General features: G+C 42.0%; 1 protein-coding gene across 2 annotated transcripts in view; it reads left to right on the forward strand.

Annotated features, from left to right (window-relative positions):
* The window catches only part of CYFIP1 (cytoplasmic FMR1 interacting protein 1), a 138,704-nt gene that overhangs the window by 107,426 nt on the left and 13,035 nt on the right, over window positions 1–18,243 (forward strand). For both annotated transcript variants that reach the window (XM_033947822.1, XM_033947821.1), the window contains exons 27-28: window positions 3,834–3,906; window positions 9,358–9,452. In XM_033947822.1, coding sequence (XP_033803713.1) covers window positions 3,834–3,906; window positions 9,358–9,452 — 168 coding nt within the window. The remainder of the gene's footprint in view (window positions 1–3,833; window positions 3,907–9,357; window positions 9,453–18,243) is intronic.

Here is an 18,243-nt window from a genome sequence, read left to right on the forward strand (position 1 = left end):
TGCATGTAAAATACAGGGCAGACTGGCATGGACCGTTGAGGTCTTTATCTGCTGTCATTTACTATGTTACTATGACCGCACCTCAAATTCTGGTAATTGCAAAGCGAAATAAAGGAGAATTATAAAAGGGTCAGAGAGGGGCAACAAAAATGATAAAGGGGATGGAATGACTTCCCTGTGAAAAAAGGCTAAAGTGGCTAGGGCTTTCAGCTTTGAGAAGAAATGGCTTAGGAGAGATATGACAGAGGACTATAAAATACTGAGTGGAGTGGAACAGATAAATGTGAATCACTTGTTTACTCTGTCCAAAAGTACAAGGACTAGAGGGCATACAATGAAGCTGCTAAGTAATTTTTATTTATTTAACAAAATTATATCCCACCTAATAATCTAAGTGAGTTAATAAAATGGAGACAACATTTCTTCACTTAATGTGGAATTAAACTTCAGTTTATTGGGAAAATGATGGAAGTGTTCCTGAAGGAGAGGATAGTGAAATTCCTAGAATCTAACGGGTGGAAAACACCCTTCAGGGATCCAAGACAAAGTTGGACAAGTTCCTGCTCAACTGGAATGTACGCAGGTGAGGCTGGGCTCATTTAGAGCACTGGTCTTTGACCTAGTGTCCGCTACGTGAGCGGACTGCTGGGCATGATGGACCACTGGTCTGACCCAGCAGCGGCAATGCTTATGTTCTTATGTTCTAATTTGTTGTCAGAGAATGTGGTGAAAATATATATATATATTTTAATTTCTATACCATTTTTTTCCAAAATGGTTTACAAGGAGTTTTGTACATAAAATATTAAAAATCTATACAAAATAAGAAAATGAAACAGACGTGTTCAGTCTTGTATAAAATCAATTGCTCAGAAAAATGCATCAACAAATAGTTGGGTCTTCAACATTTTCCTAAATGAATTCCTCTCTCCATATTTTCGAAGCTGGCCAACAAGGCCATTCCATAGCTTGACTCCTGCATATGTGAAAGTCATGGCATTCGTATCTACATGTTTAGGGTTAGCCTTTGTTTTCAACAATGTGACACCTTCGGAACGTAGGGATCTTTGTGGTTGATAATGAGACATCATAGCTTCCCACTGGTGTCAGGCTTCAGGGAATCTAGTGGACATCATATCTGTCACTCCTGAGCTTGCAGAATCACTCTTGTGGTGGTCCATTCAGTCCAATCTGGTCTTGGGACTTCCATTTCAAATTCCTCCCCCACACAAGTTGCTGATGACAGATATGTCCAACCTGGGCTGGGCAGCTCACGTAGAGAGGTCTGTGGTCTGCTCAGGAGACTCAAATTCACATCAATCTCCTAGAGCTGAAGGCCATTTGGAACACTTTTAAGGCTTTCAGAGATCGGTTACTACACCAAATCATTCTCATTAAGACAGATGTTAAGTTCAGATTGCGATGTACTATATCAACAAGCAAGGAGGCATGGTATCATACCTCAAGTCAGGAAGCAGTCGGGATGTAGCAGTGAGCCTCAAACCATGGCATTTTGCTCAGAGCTACATACTTGGCAGGGAAAGACAACAACATGGTGGACAGGCTGAGCAGAGTAATGGAACCATATGAGTGGTCTCTAAACATGGGTGTTGCCTACAAGATCTTCTGAGAGTGGGGCATCCTTTCAGCAGATCTCTTTGCCACTCATCTTAACAAAGTCTCTCATTTCTGCTACAGGGAGACTAATATTGGATGCATTTTTCCTCCATTGTTGGGGGGGAGGCCTTCTGTACATGTATTCTCTAATACCTATATTGGAGAAGACTTTGATGAAGTAGGATCAGGGAGCCATGAGGCAGATATGGTTCCATTTATTTTTTTTCAAGTAAACCTCTGAAGATCCATAGAGATTAGACTGATAGAGACCGGATTGTTTTCCAATCCTCATTCATCCCTACATGCCCTAGCCCTCACAGCGTGGATGTTGAGAGTGTAGAGTTATCCCTTCAAATACATGAAAGTATCTCCTGAGTCCTGCTTGCTTCCAGGAAACTTTCCACTAAGGTCATTTAATTTCAAGTGGAAGAGGTTTGCAAAATGGTGTGAGGGCCAGGCATTGGATCCTTTTTTTCCTACACCAAAACTGCTGAATACCTTTTGCACCTTTCTGAGTCTGGCCTTAGGACCAACTCCGTGAGGTTCACCACACTGCAAATTGGCGCTTACCATCACCATGTGGAAGAGAAGCCCATCTCTATACAGCCTCTAATTGTTCAATTTATGAGAAGTCTGCTTTTAACAAATCCTTCTATCAAACCTCCTACTCTGTCTTGGACCTTAACATTGTCCTCACCCAGCTGATGAAAGCTCCATTTGAGACACTGGGTACTTGTCACGGGAAGTTTCAGTAGCATAATTAAATAAAATAACTATTTCTGAAGTTTATAGGGATGGGCGGGGATGGATTTGATTCCAGTGGGGACAGGCGGGGATGGATGGGGACGGGTTTGATTCTACCAGGGATGGGCGGGGACTTGTTTGATTTCTGTCCCCGCACAACTCTCTAGTCTGGAGCAGCCTGAAGTCCATAGACAATCTTCTCAGCTTTTTTGTTTCTTTTGACCAGACAGGATGGGGGCCGCCATTGGCAAACACAACTTATCCAGTTGGCTGTCAGATTGTATCTCCTTTACTTATGCCCAGACACGGCTTACTCTAACAGATTATGTCATGGCTCACAATGTCACAGCTATGGCTGCATCAGTAGCGCACTTGAGATCAGCTTCCATTTGAGAAGATGTGGTCTTTGTTCACACATTCACCTCTCACTGCTGTCTTGAGCAGGATTTCTGACATGACTTTTGGTTCGGTTAGACAGTTCTGCAGAATTTGTTTGGGGTTCAGAATCCAACTTCACCCTCCTAGGACCATTTTTATTCGATTCCAGGAATAAGTTATAGTTTAATTTGCTCTTGTATTGCCTTGTCTGTTGCAAGCCCCTATTGTCTATTCTTTGTTGTTTTCAGTGAGTCTGATAGCTAGGCATTCTTATATGTGTTAACTTAGTCGTCCTGCTTGACCTAGGGGAAAGCGAAGTTACTCACCCATAGTAGGTGTTTTATGAGAACCATGTTCTCTCCTTCCTCCTCTAGCAGCTGTATTCCTTAATCTTTTGCTATAATACAGCTCCCGTACACGCATATTGGGTATCTGCACACACGTAGTACGGCACAGCCAAAGGTTTCAGAAAAATCCAGAAGGCTGCATTGCATCCGTGCTGGGCTTAATGAGATGATTTCATCCATATGTGGTAACATGTACCTGCTAGAGGGGAGTAACTTCGCTTTCTATTTTGTGATTAGGTTTTGGAATGTACGTCTGCTAGAGTTGATTGAAGCATTGGTTAAAATGTGTTCCACTTAGGTGGGACTTGGCTTGAAGAAGATGAGAAACACTGCTCTACATCAGATTTCAAATAAAAATGAGATCAGGAGATTAGGACTTGCTGAAAATCAAAACAAGTTGTCCAGATTTTCAGTTCTGGTTTACAGGATGGGTGGGAGGGGTGTGGCGCTTATAATTATTTATTTAGAGTAAAACAAATAAGTATGTCAAGTAATTAATTAATATATTTTTGAATAATTATTATACACTTGATGGAGTTTCTGAAAATGGAAATTTATTAAAGAATTTGGGTGGGAGGGGTGGGACTTTTATATTTAGTTATTTAAAGTAATACAAATAAGATTGTCAAGTGATTAATTAATGTATTTTATGAATATTATTCACTTGTTGAAATTTTTTGAAAATGAATAAAGATTTACAAATAAAAAAAAATAAATAATAATTTTTGTTGGTTGTTTTATTTTTAGTCACTGGAAGAAGTCTGTGATCTGTTGCATGCTGCGCCGTTCCAGAACATCTTCCCAAGAGTGCATGTCAAGGGTATGTATTGCTTCTTGGTACCTTGTCAATAGCAAACCGTGGGCTCTGTAGTGGTATGTGGAATGCAAAAAGACCCCCATTCAATTCCCATGGGCTTCTTTGCATTCAGCACAGGCTATTAATTAGGTAGCATTGTTTTATAAGAGGAGCCCAGTATGTGTGAAAAATAAGCCTTCTGGGGTTCAGATTGTAAGGTAGCTCGCTTATTAATGACATCAAGTGAAGAGTCCAGAAATTGGGAGAATTAACATCCATATCGCCCTCTTCCTTGGTTTCCTTATTAGCCTTAGGCAAATAATACAAATGATTCACATTTATCACTTCTGCATCTTAAATATAGAGTGGGTCATTGGAACATTGAACAGCCTCAGATTCCATTCTGTAGCCGAATTCTCCAAAACAATGTAGCCAACATTGCCTGAGCAAATCAGTCTTGAGCATGTGCTGCTCCACCAAATGAAGGGCCCCTTTTACAAAGCCGCAGTAGCAACTCCTGTGCGGCAAATGTGGCGCAATCCATTCAGTTCCTGTGAGCTGCATCACTTTTAAGTCAATTACCAGGTTCTGGAAGCTTCTGGGAAAACATCTTCAGTAAACTTAGGTTAAATGATCTTTGAAAAACTGCAGCACCAATATTTTCCAAGGTAAATTCTAAAAGATCGTTAGGATTGTTAGGGGTTATAACTGAAGAGAGAGGTGACAGGCACAGGCAATGGTAATGTGCTTCGGGAGTTTTTTCAAAGGATGATCCCAACTCCCACAGGAGGTAGAGGGGGACAGAGTGCCCACTGTCCCGACTGCTGGTTCAGTTCCTCTCGGCTGCAAATGCTGATCTATAGAACCTTTCTCCTTAACCAATGGACATTTAGCAGCACTTCCCTATGGCAATGTCTGTGCTTCACTCCAAAGGGGTGAGACCTTCCCCTTTGGTCATGCTCCTTCATGCAAGCTCCCACGGCCTTGCCTCACAGTTGAAGCTGGATCTTGAAGTTCTGACCGTGGCAGTGCCTCTCTACCATTTCACAGATTTCTATTCAGCAGCAGGTATTCCCCTTTTATTGAACTCGGTGATCTTTTGCTTATTGATTGAAAGTTATTTCAACTTAATGAAAATATTTTAAACATAAAATACGCATTTCTACATGTACCTCACATACAAACAGTTATGACTGCATCCAAGAGTCTTTGTACATAGGGAACCTGTTATGAAGGATTCCTGAGCCCCACAACTAGCTCCTCCCCCTTCCCCCAAACTAGTACTGTAACATAGTGGAGTAGGAGCAATCTCCAGTCACTCTGACGCAAGATTGAAAATCATGCCACGTGAACTAGTAGTAGTTAGTTTAAAAAAGGGTAATTGGACAGCCTGACCCACTATGAAATTACCACTAGGGGTCAAGTTTTAAATCTGGCACCAGAGGGAGCAGATATAACGGGGGATCATTCCTGGTCCATTAACTTAAACCACTAGAGAGTAGAGAGTTCTTGAGGGTATGCCAGGGAGGATCCTCATCTGAGGATGTTTGGAGTGGAGGAAAAGAAGATGACTTTAAGATGTAGGGTGTCTAGACTGGAAGTCTTTTTTGAGATTTGGGTGTCTTGACTGAGGGGGTGGGATAAGGGGTTGGCACTAGCCTCTTTTAGAAAAGCTCCCCAGAAGCATTTATAACGTATGTTCCCAGGAAGTTTGTGAGATTGATCACAAGTTGCATTATTCATTTTACGATCTTGGTTACAGTAGCAAAATGCGAGATTTTACCTCAGTGTAATGGCTTCCCCTCTAAATGTATAATAACAGTTATGACTAAGTAGGTGACGTTTTCCAAAGGTTTAAATGTATCAGTGAGAAATGCTATGAAGTTTGCTTCTCTCAATACTCAAACAATATGGAGCTCATAATAAATAAAAAAAAAGAAAAGTCTAAAAGTGGCCTAAATGGCTAATTGGATGATCAAAAAGCCTGATCGTCCAAGTAACCATAATCAAAGCTGGTTTTAGACGTATCTAAAACCAGCTTAGGCCTTTCCCCTGTCTCTAAACGCACAGAGAGAAAAGAGGCGTTTTTAGAGGAGGGGGAAGGGCAGGCGGAGGGCAGGAGATGGGCCGACCTAGACCTAGGCGTGCAGCAGGTATAACCAAAACTTTAGGCAAGTTGCCTAGTCGGCACTTATACTTTTTGACTTACACCAAGTTAAAACAGGTATAAGTGCCGAAAAGGGGCCGCTAAGCTGATCGTGGCTGCTGTGATCAGCTCAGCGGCCCCAGCAACCTGTCTACAGCAATGATCGCGGCAGGAGAGATGGCTCATCTCCTCTGCCGCGATCCACCCTTCCCCCCCCTGACAACGATCAGGGCAGGAGGGAGCCCAAGCCCTCCTGCCCCGAGGCATCCCCGACTCCCCGATTACTGGCTCCTCCTTCGCCTAAAAGCCCTTGTTTTAGACGTTTGGGGCTTAGGCTTTTTTTAGGTTGATTTTATGGTATAAGTTTAGACGTAGTGGTGGTCTGGGCGTTTAAACAGCTGAATGTAGAGGCAGGCCATTATGAAAAAAAATCTCTTTTTGGACTTTTTTTTTTATAATGGACATTTTCCCTGCTTCTACTTTCAACGTTTAAGGCCTTAGGCCAAAAGGGGACTTAGACGTTTTTTTTTTATTATGCCCCTCCACATGTTTAAAAGGATTCTTTTGAGAATAGCATTACCACAGACAACTTTTTAAATTGACAGAAGTGTGTAAAAATGGGAACACATATTTCCTTTAATAGGTGCATAAGTCACAGTCAAAAGGTTGAATGGACTACGTCCTCTCAAAAATTACAATCAAGAAGCAGAACGAGAGAACTTCCAAGAATGAAAGATCTTGCAAAATGCACTAATATGCTCTCAGAAACCTGTGTTTTCCAAACACTAAAGTGTTTGAAGTAAACTTATACAGGTGTAAGGTATCATTCATCGAGCAATATTATTTTTAGATATGTGCAAATTGTTTGTAAATATGTGCAAAAAATGGTTCAACAAGTTATAAAGTGCTACATGCAATAATAAATAAGTGATAAAACTTTTGCACTTATCTTTTTTGTGAAGTAACTTGTGACCAGAATATTTAGCAAATTGGCTAAACGCCCTACGGGACCCGTTTCACCACAACATGGGCTTCATCAGGGGTCTTGAAGTTATATACTGTGAAAATAACAACAATAATATGTTAAATTTAAATAGTATAAATGTATAAAAACTATGCAATTGATCATTCAAGCACTACAATAACAGGACTTACTGTGTAACTCAGCTTCAGTTATCACATGGAAAATGGCGCTGGCGGTCAGAAAACGCCGCGCATGCGCATTTTAATCTCTGCGTATGTGATGTCATGCGCATGTGTAAAATTAGTCTCTTCTTAGATAAAACAATATTTAGAGACAAGAAAAGACTACAATTTGGTCAAATTGAAAAATTAGAAAAAGGAACACCAATCTATATTCGAATTTAAACCGTTCGGTTTCAGAGAGTTCAATCTGAAAATCCATCTCGATTCTTTTTGATGCAATCTGCGTTTTCTATCACCTCCTCTTGCTGTATTCATTTCCTTGTCAATAGCAAAACATTTCAAATCCCAGAAAGAGTGGTTCATTTCGATACAATGTTCAGTGATATATAGATGATGTCTTGATATTATGGAAAAGCAGTGAGAAACATCTTCAAGATTTCCTGAAATAGCTCAATAACTGTGATGAGAATTTAGTATTCTCTATGACCTGGTCAAAAACTGATTTACATTTTTAGATTTATTGATCGTCCAAAAAGAAGATAAGTTTGAGTTCGACGTTTTCACCAAACCTACGGATAGGAACACATTTTTAGATTTTTGGAGTTGCCACCCTTCCAGTTTGAGAAATAACCTTCCTTTTTCTCAGTTCTTGAGGTTGAAGAGGAATTGTTCTTCGCCTAAAACTTTTAAAATGAGATCCAAAGAACTGACAGAAAAATTAGAAGTCCGCGGTTACCCGAAGAAAATATTAGAGAGAGCTTTAAAACGTCCCAAATACTATCAGAAAGAATGGTTGTTCCAGAAGAAATCCCATAGTGACAAGCCAGATGACAACACTGTAACATGTGCTCTAAGATACTCCACTGGAGGCAATGCCATTGCTCATATTTTGAAAAACAATTGGAAAATCATAGAGTCAAATTCAATATTTGAAGATACACAGTTACGGATAGCCTTTTCAAGGAATAAAAATTTAAAAGAAATCTTATCTTCCACTGTATGTGACATAGAAAGACCGATTAAACCCATATTATTTGGTTTTTTCAAATGTGGCCATTGCAATATCTGTAAAATCACGATATCACAGAATGAGTTTAAAAATCCTACAAAATATACAAGATAAAGCATTTTCTAACTTGCACTACTGATAACATTATTTATGTTATCTTTTGCCCATGCAATAAACTATACGTAGGCATGTCCTCAAGACCATTCAAAATAAGAATGGGTGAACATAAGTCCAATATAAAATGTTTCAAACGTAATGCCCCTCTCACTGAACATTGTATCGAAATGAACCACTCTTTCTGGGATTTGAAATGTTTTGCTATTGACAAGGAAATGAATACAGCAAGAGGAGGTGATAAAAAACGCAGATTGCATCAAAAAGAATCGAGATGGATTTTCAGATTGAACTCTCTGAAACCGAACGGTTTAAATTCGAATATAGATTGGTGTTCCTTTTTCTAATTTTTCAATTTGACCAAATTGTAGTCTTTTCTTGTCTCTAAATATTGTTTTATCTAAGAAGAGACTAATTTTACACATGCGCATAGATTAGCATGACATCACATACGCAGAGATTAAAATGCGCATGCGTGGCGTTTTCTGACCGCCAGCGCCATTTTCCATGTGATAACTGAAGCTGAGTTACACAGTAAGTCCTGTTATTGTAGTGCTTGAATGATCAATTGCATAGTTTTTATACATTTATACTATTTAAATTTAACATATTATTGTTGTTATTTTCACAGTATATAACTTCAAGACCCCTGATGAAGCCCATGTTGTGGTGAAACGGGTCCCGTAGGGCGTTTAGCCAATTTGCTAAATATTCTGGTCACAAGTTACTTCACAAAAAAGATAAGTGCAAAAGTTTTATCACTTATTTATTATTGCATGTAGCACTTTATAACTTGTTGAACCATTTTTTGCACATATTTACAAACAATTTGCACATATCTAAAAATAATATTGCTCGATGAATGATACCTTACACCTGTATAAGTTTACTTCAAACACTTTAGTGTTTGGAAAACACAGGTTTCTGAGAGCATATTAGTGCATTTTGCAAGATCTTTCATTCTTGGAAGTTCTCTCGTTCTGCTTCTTGAGCATAAGTCACAGTGCCTTAATTTTAGAAACAGTTTAGATGATATTTCAATGTTATTTTTTTCTTTTAGAGACTGAAAGACTTGATGCTAAAATGAAGAGACTAGAATCAAAATATGCTCCACTGCACCTTGTTCCTTTGATTGAAAGACTGGGGACCCCCCAGGTAACCAAAAAAAATATACTCTTAGCATGTATTGGTTAGCATTCATATTTAGTGAAAAGATCGCTAAAATATATAGCTTTTCAACTCTTTCACTTGGTGAGAACAAATATTTGGAATACTGTGGCCAAAATTAAGCAAAACCTCTCTGATTTCTGCAAATACTAGGAGGAAATGGAATCGTAGATGGAGGGGTCGAAGAGCTGGGCAGTGCTAGTGGCCTTGAGGGTTACTAACCTACCAGAAGAAGCTCATACAGTGGCTACATCTGAGAGCTCTACTGGGTTACATTCTTTATAAGGAAGGATCCAGTTTAATTTGTACCTAGATAACTGACTGATTCATGCTGACTCAAGCAGAGGCAGCAAAGGCAGCCAAGAGCTAGAGTGGCTAGTCTGGGTGGTAAATTACCAAGAGAGCCATCCAGTCCCCTCAAAGGAGTTGGAGTACCTGGGAATTTGGTTCAACACCAGCCAGGGTTTGATGTTACCTGTGTTAATATGGTCAAGATCCAGCCTCATAAAAGTAGCTCTGAACTTAGATAGCCTTAATTGCATAGGCTTACTTCCAGTTCCTGGTGTGGATGGTCGTAATCTTGCTTATAGTTTGTGGGCCAGGATCCACGTTCATTCCCTCCAAAAGGCATTGTTGTCATGGTGGATCCCCAAGTCCTAGAACTTTGAGATCTGCTTTCCTGTTTTGGCAATCCTTAGGAACCAGCTAAGATGGTGGGGACATCTTAGCTCATCTTTTGAATGATGTTCCCTTGTTCCCCACCAGTGGACTGTTGTGATGACCAATGCAAGTCTCAGGGCTGGGGAGCCCATTCCCAGGGATGTGGTCAGTGATGGAAACCATCTGTCGCTTGGAGGTGAGGGCCAGGTTTCCTCCAGTTGAAAACAGTATGGGTGTTCTAGGACAATATGATGGCAATATGTATGTCAGCATGCAAGACTGAACTAAAACAGTCACAGACTCAGAAGATCCGCAGGTTATACAACTGGAGAGATTACCTTATAGCAATCTCAACAGTGCACTTCATGGGAGTGAATTATGTGAAAACAAGCTATATTACAGTGCTCTAGACCCAGAGAAAAAAGAGCTGAGTGCCTCAGCTGTCCAGCTCTTTGTGAATCAACGGGGCATTCTGAGATTTGATTTTATGGCCATTGGAGAATTTGAAGTGCCAGCTCTTCTTCAGTCAGAGATCAGTGCCAGGGTTGACAGGGATAGATGCACTGTGCAAGCATAGTCCAGGCAAAAGCCCTGCTGTATGTTTTGACCATGGCCTTGATTGGTTGGGTATAGAGAATTGTGGCTCACCCATTCTTAATCATCCTAGTGACTCTGGATTGGCTAAGGTGATATTGGTATGTCCATCTAATCCACCTCCTTCCATTTCCAAGGAGGTTGGATTTGTTGGAGCAGGGTCTTGTCGTAATGGAAGATCCTGGCTTTATGGCTTGTCCGTTGAGAAGTGTCACCTGAGGCACAGATTTTACACAGCTTCAGTAGTGGAAACACTGTGAAAGGTGCATAAACCTTCCACCACTCCTAGTGTACGTCAGGATATGGAGATCCTTTGAGTTGTGGTGTTCTCAAGAGGACATTTCCCCCTGGAAGGTGGAGTTGTCTTCCATCTTGGCCTTTCTCCAACAAGGGGTTGACAAAGGCTTGGTGCTCTACTCTTTGAAGGTTCAAATGGGAAATTGGTCCTTAGCAACCCAGTTGGACATTTTCAAGATTTTGAGAGAAGTTTTGAGTTTATTTCAATTTGATCTAAGTGGTTTACATTAAATTTAACAAAAATATAAATACAAGGGGAAAAAAACCCCAAAGACTATTAAAAACAACAGAAAGAACTAGGTATAAATGGAAAGCTGGTTGAAATGTTACAATACTTAAAAGAAAAAGGAACAAACAATGGAGGGAAGGTATTAAGTTTCAAAAAGATTCTGCAAATGCTAAAAAATGTAAAAAAAAAAAAAAAAGACTATCTTGTCTTAGACCTCAAAAGCATCTTTGAACAGAAATGTTTTAAGGGCTGATTTAATTTTAGAAGAGTGTTTGGAAGAGAATTCCACAATGTAATTTTTATGGCTGTATTCTTTATCATTTAATTCTGATTTCCTTCTGGGTGATTCCTTGATAAAGTGAGTTACAAGAATCTAAATGAGACATAAATAGTGAGTGAATAAGAATGTTAAGAGATTTTATCCAAGAGTACAGAGAGAGAGGATCATTTTTAGTTTGAAGAAGCAGTTTTGAACAACTGAACTGATTTTGCTGATGAAAGTTTTATGGTTGTATCTAATTTAATTGGAATTGATCTTATGCAATTAGGAGCTGATGGTGATTCATTGTTACTACTTAGGAATAGAAGAGCTTTGGTTTTACCAATGTTTAATGAAAGCAAATTTTCAGTGAGCCATTGACTAATTTTATCTAGTTTTTGGTTGATTTCATTAATATCATGTATGTTATGAATTTGAATCGGGTGAAGCATCTGGATGTCGTCTGCATAAGCGAAGACAGTATAAGAACATAAGAATTGCCGCTGCTGGGTCAGACCAGTGGTCCATCGTACCCAGCAGCCCTCTGGTCAAAGACCAGCGCCCTATCTGAGACTAGCCCTACCTGTGTACGTTCTGGTTCAGCGGGAACCAGGATTGAGCAAAAGTCAATAGTGGACCCAAGAAGAGATTGAACAACATTGGGGACAGTACAGATCCCTGGGGCATACCAAAATTCTGAGCACATAGTGTTGTCTCACTGGAGCTTGAACTTGATCTTGCAGCCCTTGTTGAATTCCTCCTTTGAACCCTTAAAGCCACATCTTTGAAAGATCTTTTCTTGAAGATGGTCTCCTTGGTGGCAATTTATTCTAACCTGCTGAATCTTGAGTTACAGATAGATTTCACCATGTTCTTTGACCATTACTGTTTGTTTACATTTGTTCCTGTTTCATTCTGTTTTCAATTTAAAACTCTTTTATTAGCTTTTAAGGCTTTACAAAAAGAACCACCTAGCTGTTTGGAATCAGTGGTTAATCCTTATTTTTCATCACATTCTCTAATATTACTTAACTAGTGTTTTAGCCCGATACATTAACAGGTGCTAGAGTAGATGTCAGTCTGGTTTTTTTTTTTTTTTTATTTGTCTCTCTCTCCTTGGCCTGTCTGTCATTCTTTCTGTCTGTGTCTCTCCCTGGCCCCCTGTCTGTCTTTCTTTATTTCTAACTCTATCCTCTTCCCTCAATCCTGCATGTGCCCTTTTTTCTTTCTCCTCCTCACTTCCTTCCAACGTCTGCTCCCCCTGTCCCCCACACTTCCATTCAGTGTCTGTCTCCCTCTCTCTACCCCTTCCATCTACTGTTCACCCTCTGTCTTGCCCCTTCCATTCACTGCCCTCTCTTCTCTTTCCATCCAGTGTCCGCCTTCTCTTTCCATCCAGTGTCCGCCCTCTCTCTCTCTGTTCCATATGGCATCTCCTCCTCCTTCCTTTCCCCTTTCCTTTTCCCTTGGTCTGGCATACCTTCCCTCCATGCCCTGCCATCTCTTCTTCCCTCCAAGCCATTCTCTCCCCCTCTACTCCCTTTCCTCCTTGAACTTCATCGGGCATCAGCAGCAGCATTCACAATTCACTGCTGTTGCCGGCTTCAGGTCTTCCTCTCTGGCAGGTCCTGTCTTCATGAAAACAGGAAGTAGGCAGGACCCGCCAGAGAGGAAGGCCTGAAGCCGGCAACAGCAGCGAATTGTTAACGCTGCTGCTGCCCAAAGAAGCCAGGCCTTGAAGCACCTGAGACAGACCGCTTCTCTCCCCTCCCAGCCCAACCCCCGCTGACTCTCCTATCTCTCCCTCCCATGCGACCCTCCCAGCGAGATGACCTTAACAACATCAGTGACGCAGCAGTGGGACTCACCGTCAGGAGAAAGCCACGAAGCAGCCTGTTTAGCGTGCTGCAGCTGCCAACGCTGGAGGGAGGTTTCTTGTTAAGGTCATCTCGCTGGGAGGGTCGCATGGGAGGGAGAGAGAGGAGGGTCAGCGGGTACCGGAGCGAGGATGCTGCCGCTTAGTGAGTGAGGGGAGGAGTCAAAGCGCGCATGCGCACTCTTGCTGGCCACGGACATAAGAGACCTCTGTGACACTTTCTCCATTGGTAAGTAATAGGTCAAGTATTGCCTGATCCCTTGTTGGCTCTAACACCAGTTGCCTGAGACCAACTCCCTTCATAGAGTTTAATAGCCTCCTGCTGCTGCCGGAAGCAGAGGTAAGTGTATCCCAATCCACATCAGGCATGTTGAAGTCACCTAACAATACTGTGTCCCCACGCAAGGTGATATTTTCTATATCTCTGATTATTTCCATATCCAGGTCATCCTGTTGTCTTGGGGGTCTATAAATTACACCAAGATACAAGCATTTGTCCTTCCCTCTGGCCAAATTAACCCAAAGGGATTCTTGTGACCTTAATGTCATCTTTAGTATATAATGCTACACCTCCTCCCATTCTGCCCTTCCTGTCCCGGCGAAGCAAGTTGTAACCCGGTATGACCATGTCCCACCCATGGGAGTCTGTGAGCCAGGTCTCAGATATCGCCACCACATCCAGGTGGGCATTCCTTATTTCTGTTTCCAATTCCAGGATCTTGTTTCCCAAACTGTGTGCGTTGACGTATATAGCCCTCCATGTTGTATTTTTGTTAAGTCTCAGTGGGGATATTCCTGCTTGAGCTGCTTGAACACCTTTAGCATTATTTGCGTTATTTGTGCTCCCCCTAGACCCAGAACTACAATGTTTACTCCCAATAGACCCAGAATTACAATGTGTACTCCCCCTAGACCCAGAATTACAATGTGGCCCATACTTATGATGTGAACCTATCCCCGACTCGAAAGTGTGTGTACTCGCCCCTGATCCAGAATTTCGGTGACTACTTACCTCATCCTCAAAAATGTATTGGCAGTTTAGTTCGCCAGGTATGTTGTTTGTGCCTGTACCCTCCCCCGACTTACCTAGTTTAAAGCCCTGTGAAGTAGGCGGGCTAGACGGTGTCCAAGGACATTCATCCCTCTTCTGGTCAGGTGTAGCCCGTCGTGTCCCTGTAGTCCTTGCAAAGCTTCTCCATGGTGCAGGAACCCGAAGTTCATCTCCTTGCACCATCCTCGCAGCCAGTCGTTAGCCCTCTGTATTCGATCCTCTCTGGCTCTGCCCTTACCCCTCACTGGGAGAATCGAGGAGAAGACCACCTGCGCATCCATCCACCTCAGTTTCTCCCCCAGGGCCCTGAAGTCTTCAGGTATGCTGTCCGGGGTGCTCCTGGCGGTGTCGTTGGTTCCGACGTGGAATCATGGGGAAGTGGTCTCGGAGCTTGATGAGTCTGTCAAGGCAAGCGGTTACATCCCGGATCCTGGCCCCTGCAAACAGCAGACCTTTCTTGATTGTAGGTCTGAGGAACGCAGAGAGGAGCCTTTAATTAACTTTCTATTAAAAACTTGGCTCTTAATTGATTTTTTTGTTTTGTCATTAGTTGAGCACAAGTATTTTCTCCATATAGGTTGTGGATTCTGAGTTTCCTAAAGCATATCCATATGTACAGTTGTACCGATTTAGATGTCTTTTTTTAATTTTTTTTATTTATAGCCTTTTCAATTTTAAATCAAGCATAGAAACATAGAATATGACGGCAGAAAAGGGCCGTTGGCTCAACAAGTCTGCCCACGTCTCGATCATGTCTCCCTTCTCTCTGCGTTCCGCAGCTATACTCCCTCGAGGAATGCAGAGAGAGGAGAGACATGATCGAGACGTTCAAATATCTCACAGGCCGTATCTAGGTGCAAGAGGACATCTTCTTTTTCAAAGGCCCCACGGCAACAAGAGGGCATTCGTGGAAAATCAGGGGCGGGAAACTATACGGTGACACCAGGAAATACTTCTTCACCAAGAGGGTGGTTGATCACTGGAATGATCTTCCACTGCAGGTGGTCGAGGCCAGGAGCGTGCCTGATTTTAAGTCAAAATGGGATCGCCACGTGGGATCTCTTCACAGAGAAAGGTAGGGGAGGGTTATTGGGGTGGACAGACTTGGTGGGCCGTGGCCCTTATCTGCCGTCTATTTCTATGTTTCTAACCCACTCCCCTAAACACTTCCTCGAAGTGAACCCACATGTTTATCTCATTTATTCTTAAAATCGAGCACGTTGTTGGCCTCTACTACCTGAACTGGAAGATCATTCCAACGATCAACCACCCTTTCGGTGAAGAAATACTTCCTAATGTCTCCATGAAATCTCCCACCCCTGATTTTTAGCGGATGCCCTCTTGTCGCCGTAGGTCCAGTAACATATTTGAACGTCTCTATCATGTCTCCCCCTCTCTCTGCGTTCCTCGAGAGAGTATAGCTGCAACTTACCTAGACGTTCTTCATATGGGAGATCCTCAAATCCTGAGACCATCCTAGTGGCCAATCTCTGAACCGACTATTCTCAGCACATCCTTTTGATAATGTGACCTCCAAAATTGAACACAGTATTCCAGATGTGGTCTCACCATGGGACCTGTAAAGCGGCATTACCACTTCAGGCTTTCGGCTGACGAAACTTCTCCGGATGCAACCCAGCATTTGTCTAGCCTTGGATAAAGCTTTCTCCACTTGATTGGCAGCCTTCATATCTTCACTAATGATTACTCCCAGGTCCTGTTCTGTAACAGTTCTAGTTAAGGTCTCACCGTTCAGAGTGTAGGTTCTGCAAGGGTTTCCGCTACCAAGGTGCATAACTTTACACTTCTTGGCATTAAAGCTCAGCTGCCAAATAGTAGACCATTGCTCCAGTAAAAGTAGGTCCCGTGTCATAGTATCGGGTACGATACTTCCGCCCACTACATTGCATAATTTAGTGTCGTCGGCAAATAATGCAATTTTACCCTGAAGTCCCTGAGGCAGATTCCGTACGAAGATATTAAATAGGATTGGACCCAGGACCGAGCCCTGCGGTACTCCACTGAACATCTCCGATGTTTCGGAGGGAGTATCGTTTACCACCACCCTTTGAAGTCTGCCACTGAGCCAGTCTTTAACCCATGCAGTTAATGTTTCTCCTAGTCCCAGCGAGCTCATCTTGTTCAATAATCTATGGTGTGGGACACTTATCAAAAGCCTTACTGAAGTCCAGATACACTACATCCAGGGACTTTCCCTTATCTAGTTTTTTTTGTTACCCAGTCAAAGAAACTGATTAGATTGGATTGGCAGGACCTTCCCTTTGTAAATCCATGCTGGTGGGGATCCCTCAGCCTCTCATCGTCCAGAACCATACATAACTTGAAAAAGATCGGAAAAAAAGAAAAGAAATCACATAATACAATCAAATGTATTGAAAACATTAACTAATATTTAGTCCACAATTTCGAAAATCAAGAAAGGAAAATTTCATCAGTTTGGAAATAAAATTCTATATTAGAGTAACGGCAATAGGTAACCCAAGCTACAGCCAGACGGCAGGTCATTTATCATTGGACTGAGATTCCAACCTTTCTTTTGGACCAATAAAATCTAAAAGCTGTTTGGGCTCAAAAAAAAGAAAATTCTTACTTTGATAGGTAATGTAACAGTTTGCTGGAAATTTAACCAAAAAAGTAGCCCCAAGAGCTAGGACTCTTGGCCTCAAGGCCAAGAATTCCTTCTTTCGCTTCTGGGTTTTCTGAGCCAGATCTGGAAAAATTCTAACATTAGAGCCCAAAAACTTATCGTTAATATGTTGGAAATACAAACGAAGAATATATTCCCTATCACTTTCCAAAGCCAATGTCAGCAACATAGTGGTTCTGTTGGTTATTACCTAAAGGGAACTTTCCAGAAATGAAGACAAATTCATGTCCAAATTTTCTTTTAGATTTTCAATAGGAGTAGATTCCCCTTGAGGTTTCTTTATGCTCAAATAGTAAGCCCTCACAATTGGAGGTAAATTTTCCAATGGAATGGCAAGAACCTCTTGGAAATATTTTCTTGCCATCTCAACAGGTGAAATGACGGGACATTTAGGAAAATTCAAAAATCTTAGATTGTTCTTTCTCAGAGAGTTTTCAAAATTCTCTAACTTGCGGGAAATAAATGATCTTTCTTTAACCATTTCCATTTGGACAGTTTTAATTTCCTTTAAATTTTCTTCTTGTTTCTCCAATTTTTTAGTTAAATCAGACAGTCGCACTTCTTGCTGTTCTACTTTAGAGTAGATAGTCCCAGTCAGTTTTAATAGCCGAGAGACTCAACTTAAGGTTGGCGTCCATGATAGATATGGCCTGCCAGAGCGCTTCCATATCTATTTTCTCTGGTGTTTTTAATTCCCCAAATCAGATGGCATTCCCTTCCGGAGCACCTCTCACCTCTCCTTCCATGGGGCTGGGAGATAGCTGACATAATTCTTCTGCACCTTCCTCCTGAAGCTCCCCTGCTGGCGTCCCTCCTCCACTGGAACACAGCCCTCCCTCAACGAGCAGCTGAACTCCTATATCTCCCTGCACCTGAGCAATTCCAGGTTGGGGAGGGACCGACCTCTGCTCCGGGCTCAGAATCGCCTGTGCAGCTCCTGCGCCGAGCTTCCGCGATGAATCTGGGCTCGCCCCCGAGGTAAGAAGGGCTCCTTCAGCTGTACGGGCAAAGCACTCGTTATTGTATTTTGGACCAAAAGCTGGGGGGTCCCAGGCACCGGAGGGTTAGGGCGAGAGATCCCTTTCCTCTTCCCCATTCCGTTGGGAAAGAAAGAATGCTCAACGCTGGTCACTATCAATTCAGAA

This window comes from Geotrypetes seraphini, chromosome 6, assembly GCF_902459505.1.
Source record: "Geotrypetes seraphini chromosome 6, aGeoSer1.1, whole genome shotgun sequence".
In the NCBI taxonomy this organism is placed as follows: domain Eukaryota; kingdom Metazoa; phylum Chordata; class Amphibia; order Gymnophiona; family Dermophiidae; genus Geotrypetes; species Geotrypetes seraphini.